At 39.5% G+C, this 6,781-nt stretch overlaps 2 protein-coding genes across 6 annotated transcripts in view; both read left to right on the top strand.

The window, feature by feature from the left end:
* ESCO1 (establishment of sister chromatid cohesion N-acetyltransferase 1) overlaps positions 1-6,781 on the top strand; it is a 63,087-nt gene that overhangs the window by 8,818 nt on the left and 47,488 nt on the right. For all 5 annotated transcript variants that reach the window (XM_004702900.3, XM_045296089.1, XM_045296088.1 and 2 more), the window contains exon 2: positions 2,051-2,140. The gene's annotated coding sequence lies outside the window, so the exon portion shown is untranslated. The remainder of the gene's footprint in view (positions 1-2,050; positions 2,141-6,781) is intronic.
* LOC101643283 (dnaJ homolog subfamily C member 17-like) lies at positions 5,703-6,482 on the top strand. Its single transcript, XM_045296092.1, has one exon. The coding sequence runs from the start codon at positions 5,703-5,705 to the stop codon at positions 6,480-6,482; it is 780 nt and encodes a 259-aa protein (XP_045152027.1).

The following is a 6,781-nucleotide window of genomic DNA, read 5'->3' as shown; positions in this document are numbered from 1 at the left end:
TATGTATTGTGATGAATTGTATGAGCCCCAATAAATTGATTTAAAAAAAAATAACAATAGCAAATATTGATTGAGGATGTGGAGACAACGGAACTCTTTATTTGTGGAAAATAAACTGGTGCAGCCAAAATATCTTGATTAAACCCTGAGTATTTATTATAAAGTACTGTGGGAAATTGGGGGCATGCTCAAGTTTTTGGATTCTTTCTAACCTATCTTGTAAAATATCTATTGGTGAGGATTTTCTGTAGTGTTCACTGTTTCATTTCATTGTTTTTTGACTTTAAAATGGATTTTATTAGGATTATATTAAGCAGTTAGCTCCTGTATATAAATAGAGTTTGTTAAGTTCACTAAATGCAATTGAGTTCTGAATTTTACTTAATAGGAAGGGGTGTGTGCTATAGATTTGTGGGGGAGGGCAAACTAAAATGAAGTGATCCTTAGTATACTTGAATAGACTTGTTGGCAATTACTGTAGATGTGTGTATCGGTTTGCTTTGTGATCCTATAAGGAGTTACAGTTTCGGAAACCCACAGAAACGTTTCTACCCTGTCCTGTAGGATCACTGTGAGTCAGAAGGAATAGACTTGGTGACAGTGAATGTGAGAGTGCAGAAAGCAGTGTGTTCCCACAGTGGGTGATACCACTCCCCGGAGGGGGGCGGGGTTGGAATAATCAGGGGTCTTTAAAAGCAAATATCTACACTTAATCCTGGATTATGAGCCACAGTACCAAATTTTTTAATTTGGGTGGGGGTGCTGAATAATTTTTTTTCTGGAAAGGTTTTGGAAACCGACATGCTAACGTCATAATGGAAATTAAATGAGCTTTCATTGCTTTTTCCAAGTTACTGTACTTCTGAAGCTTACGTAGTCTTTGGTAAATGCTATAGTTATCTAGTGCTGCTGTAACAGAAATACCATGATGGGTATACTTAAGAAGCAAATTAATTCCTTCACATTTCAGGAAACTAGAAATTAGAATTCAGAGCACTGGCTCCAACTGGGAAGGATTTCTTTTCTGTTGACTCAAGGGAAGTTCCTTTCTTCAGTTCCTTGGCTATCTTTATATGGGATATGTAGAGGGCTCAAAAAATTCATGGAAAAACTCCATTATCTTTTCCATTTTCCAAGGAACGGTTTGAAGCCTGTCATACCTCCCCCTCTTTAGAAACTTTCTTCTGTGCCTAATCTATTTTTATATCTCAATTCCCAAATGGGATTATATTTATAGGTATAGGAGTTTGGGGTTTACAGTGTGTATTTGGGGCAGACGGGTGGGACATAATTGAAACCTTAATAAGTAGGCTTGCTGCTTCCCAGAAAAGAAGACTTGATTGCAATATGTATCAATTAACTTGCCAGATAAGAAACTGCTCTAAAATGAGTGGTCTGAAGCAGCAGTTAATTAATTATTATCTATCTGTAGAACTCTGGGTCAGCTGATCTAGGTCAGGCTGACTGGGTAGCTTTGTTGTAAACTGTGACTGGCCTTGTGTGGGTTGGGTTCCGTTCCAACTTCATGTTAATTCTGTCTGTGTTTACTCTATCTCAAGCAGCTCTTAGGATGATAGCAGAGATACAAGAAAGCAAGCCGAATTTCTTTGACAAAGCAAGTTAGGTTGCCAAGTATGTCCGAGTTAATTCTATCTACTGTGAATGAAGCCAAATTAAAGCATGTGGCCAAGGCAATACAATATTAGCCAGGAAGAAAAGTATCCTCTTTCTATGGAGGTAGCGTAGAAGGTAATGATTGTTTTAAAGCAATCACATGGTAACAAAAGATCTGTTGGCCATATTGCAGTTTTATATGTAGTTGTGAAAAATCATCACTAAGCTGTTTATTTACATTGTCTAGGTTATCTTTTTTTTTTTAAATCATTTTATTGGGTGCTTGTACAACTCTTTTCACAATCCATACATCCATTGTGTCAAGCAAGGTTATCTCAATGTATCATGTAATTTAAAGTAATATTCTTTTTTTGTGCTCTGTATTCAGTAGATTGTTTTACTCTAGCTGTACAATTTTCTTTCTTTCTTTTTTAAGATCCTTTCCCAAACCTAGGAAGCAAATTCATCAGCAGTGTCATCATTCAAGTTAAAGAAAAAGGTGATATGAGGTCTCTATTTCAGTAAGGTAAGTGAAAGTGACATATTTTTAGTGCCTTCCAAAATGTTTAGTCAATATGCCAAATACTCTGAATACTTTCAGTGAAGTAAAACTTTTACTTTAAATTTCTTGACAATATATATGTGTCTACATAATAAACCTTTCCACTCACAGGGAAAGTTCTACCTTGTCCTGTAGGGTCTCTATGAGTTGGCATCGAATCAATGACAGTTGTATTTTATGACCTCATACAAAAAAGACAAAAGCAATCTAATGAATCCAGGACAGATAAACCCCTCAGGACCAAATAATGAGAGTGGTGATACCAGGAGGGTGGAGGTAAGATAGGGTTGAAAGGGGGAACCGATCATAAGGATCTATATATAACCCCCTCCCTGGGGAATGGACAACAGAAAAATGGGTGGAGGGAGATATTGGACAGTGTAACACATGACAAAATAATAATTTATAAATGATCAAGTGTTTGGGAGGGAGGAGGAAAATGAGCTGATACCAAGGGTTCAAGTAGAAAGAAGGTGTTTTGAGAATGATGATGGCAACAAAAGTACAAATGTGCTTGACACGATGGATGTATGGATTGTGGTAAGAGCTGTATGATCCCCCAATAAAATTATTAAAGAAAAAAAAAAGCAATCCAATGTATGGAGATCAGTTTGTTTGTGGTTGGCAGCAGTGAAAGGGATTAAGGGAGGACCTACTGCTATGGAGTACTGAGTTTTAGTTTATTGGTGTGTGGTTAGGTGCCATGGATTTGCTTCTGACTCATAGGGACCCTGTGTACAACAGAATGAAACACTGTCCAGCCCTGTACCACCCTTAGGATTGTTTTTATGTTTGAACCCATTGTTGCAACCACTCTGTCAATCAAAATTGTCCGAGGGCCTTTTTCTTTTCGGTTGCTCCAATACTTTACCAAGCATGATGGATGCCCTTCTCCAGGAACTGGTCTCTCCCAACAACATGTCCAAAGTATGTGAGACAAAGTCTCACCATCCTTGTCTCTAAGGAACATTCTGGCTATACTTTTTCCAAGACATTCTTTTGGCAGTGTATGGCACTTTTAATATTCTTGGCAGCACTGTAATTCAGTTTGTGATGATGGGAAAATCATGTTGGTTAAGGCTAGGGTTGCTGTACACCTATACAAAGTTGAAATGATTTGGTGCCTTGGTTTGGAAGTTTAGGGTCATGGTTTCATGGGACACACCAGTTAATTAAACTAATAATATGTTCGGTGTTTATTTATTTATTAATCATTTTATATGCAACTCATCACAATCTATACATCCATCCATTGTGTCAAGTACATTGATACATTTGTTGCTGTCATCTTTGTCAAAACTTTTTTTCTTGAGTCTTTGGTATCACCTTCTCATTTTTTTCCCCTCCCTGCCCCACCCTCCCTTCCTCATGAACCCTTGATAATTTATAAATTATTATTTTTTCACGTGTGTTTGTGTTTTGTCTCTTAGATTGTTGTGTAGTGCATGAGGTCCTAAAAATCTGAAAGTGGCTGTCTAATGTAAAGCTTCTTAAACTGGGTTATAACACCATATGGAATCATGTAACTGAATATGGAGGTTGTGAAAGATTTGACAACAATAAAAGATTCTGAACTCCTAACAACCAAAAATTAGTTCAAAATCAAATGCTTAACGAATCCAGGGTGTTTTTGACAATGCTTAAAGGGAACCACGAATAGAAAAGTTTAAGAAGCTCTGATTTGAGACATAGTAATTGGTCTTTATTTGCTTGGCGCAAAAGAGGAAGACCGGAAGGTGAAGAGTCTAAACTACAAGGAGAAGGAAATGGATGTGTGGCTAGTGGGTCTACATGTACAGATGCCTCATTCACCAGGAAACTAGCAGAACGGAATGATTCCCAGTTATCATTGCCAAATATTTTGATCAAAGATTTATAGAGGAATCCTGATCAAAAGGGGGAAATAGGAGAAGAGAATTTGAGATTCATCTGGACTCTTACGCTTCATAGAGGCTGGATGAATTCCTGAAATTTTTAGCCTGAGATAATCTTTAGACCTTATGCCAAAAATATACCCATAAATCTTAAAATCAAACAATAGTTTAGCTTAACTAGTGAGGAATTTTTGCCTTGAACATTTTGCTCCTTTAGGATTTATCTATATGGAATCAAATTGACAACTTGGAAGATTCAGAACCTGAGTGGGCAGTTAGTTTGTGTTAATGAGGGAGAAACCACTCAGAAAAGGAGGATGAGAATAGAGAACTCAGTAAGAATAGTATGTGTAGAAACTGTTGAATTAGTTGGTATATGTTTGTGTATTTTCCAACAGCAGCAAAATAGAAAGTTATTTTTTAAAAAGTAAGCTTTCCTCACACTCCTGACACTTGTTTCTATTGTTTTTTGAAAATCACTACTATCATTATTTCTTGTGCATCCTTTTAACTCTGTTATGCACAAAAGACCTCATTTCTATACATATCTTTCTCTCACCCTTCTTTTCTACATAAATGGAAGCATGCTGTGTACCGTTCTTATTTTGTTTATTTAACAATATTTGTCTGTTGGTGTCTATATTGGTGTTTCCCAAGGTGGAGAGTCCTCTAGCTGTGAGGTACTGGAAGCACCCAGGGGGGTTACAAATGCATACATCTCCACTTTGTCCTGGATTATGGACTACATGTATCTATATAGTGCAAAGTAATTTTCTGAAAAGTTGGTGGTAGATTAAATAAGGTTGGGGAACCTATAGTCTGCATCAATACATGCAGCTCAAAAAAATTTTTTTTTCTTTTATAGGTAAAATTGCATTTTCAGGAAAGGTTGCATAGCAAGTTAGGTTCCCAATTTACAATTTCTACACAAATTGTTGAGTGAAATTAGCAACATTTTTCATGATGGGTCAAGATTTTATTTATTTGACTTTTGACTGTTTTTTTTCTGGTACTGTACTTTCTTGGCCCTTTTATCATTTCATCTTTGCTTCGATCTTTAGGTCTCATATAAACGGTTATGAAGCACCTTATTCATGTATAATATCCTTTGAGTATCCATCTGCTATTTCAGTAAAAGGTGATTTGGGGACAGTTTTGATTTAAGATCTAATGAGTATTTCAGCACAGTAGTCTTAAAAGAACCCTGTAGATTCAACTGGTCCTATAAGTCTGGCTTTTTAAGAGTTCTTTTTAAGAGTTCTGTTCTGGGTTTTTCTCTTAATCAATCAGAATCCATCTCTGTGATCCTGATCAGAAACAGTTGGTAGTGGTAATTGAGCACTAGCTAGTTCATCAGGTTATAGCTTTATTGTTTTCACAGCTTTTTTGAAGAATAATTTATGTATGATAAAATATATCATAAATATATAATTTAGTGGGTTTTCACAAATGTATATACCCATGAAAATTTTTGGCATCTCTCAAATTCCATCTCTTTCTCCACTGTGTCCTAGGTAATGACTGATCTGCTTTCCATTACTGTAGATTTGTTTGCTTTTTCTAGAATTTCACAAAAAATGGCATTATACGGTATTGCAAAAAATAATTTATTTTAGAAAGAGTGGCCCCAACAGACTGACTCCGTGGGAACCATGGACCTGTACGCACTGCTAGGGATTGAAGAGAAGGCGGCAGACAAAGAGGTGAAGAAGGCGTACAGGCAGAAGGCCCTCTCCTGCCACCCCGACAAAAATCCGGATAATCCCCACGCGGCTGAACTCTTTCACCAGCTCTCTCAGGCCCTGGAAGTGCTGACCGATGTTGCAGCCAGGGCTGCCTATGACAAGGTCCGGAAGGCCAAGAAGCAGGCAGCAGAGAGGACCGAGAAACTCGATGAGAGGAGGAAGAAGGTGAAGCTGGACCTGGAGGCCCGGGAGCGGGAGGCCCAGGCCCACGGCAGTGAGGAGGAGGAGAAGCGTAGCACCCGCACGCTGGAGCAAGAGATAGAATGCCTACGAGAAGAGGGTTCCCGGCAGCTGGAGGAACAGCGGAAGCTGATCCAGGAGCAGATACGGCAGGAACGGGAGCAGAGGTGGAGAGGAAAAGCAGAGCATACCGAAGGCACAGGAACCCCCAAACTCAAGCTGAAGTGGAAGTGCAAGAAGGAAGACGAGGCCCGAGGCGTCTACTCCAAAGACGTTCTCCGGCGGCTCTTCCAGAAGTACGGTGAGGTGCTCAACCTGGTGCTCTCCAGGAAGAAACCTGGCGCAGCGGTGGTGGAGTTTGCAGCGGTCAGAGCTGCGGAGCTGGCTGTCCAGAATGAGGTGGGGCTGGTTGATAATCCCCTGAAGATTTCCTGGTTGGAAGGACGGCCCAAGGGCACAGGAGGCTGCAGCCATCCAGGACTGTCACAGGGCTCAGTGCTGTCTTGAGCAGGACTTTGAGAGCTTGGTCATGATGCGCATGCGCCAGGCAGCTGAGCAGCAGCAGCTGATTGCCCAGATGCAGCAAGAGCTTAAGGAGGGGCCGCCCACGTAACCCCAGGCGCCAGCCCCTACCACAATACAGCCCTTTTCTTCAACATCACCAGTAAACTTTTTTTTTAAAGAGAAAAGAAGAAAGACTGGCCCCAGTGAGGTGGAGATTAAAAATATCCCTAATTGTCTTCATTATCCCTGATACCAACTACCACGGTGTAGTTCCTCATGTCCCAGGGTTCTGCAATTCACTG

This window comes from Echinops telfairi, unplaced genomic scaffold, assembly GCF_000313985.2.
Source record: "Echinops telfairi isolate 266 unplaced genomic scaffold, ASM31398v2 ScPeMD7_7400;HRSCAF=8409, whole genome shotgun sequence".
NCBI classification, from domain to species: Eukaryota; Metazoa; Chordata; class Mammalia; order Afrosoricida; family Tenrecidae; genus Echinops; species Echinops telfairi.
The sequence above is the reverse complement of the archived record's forward strand: the minus strand, read 5'-3'. Positions and strand labels throughout refer to the sequence as shown.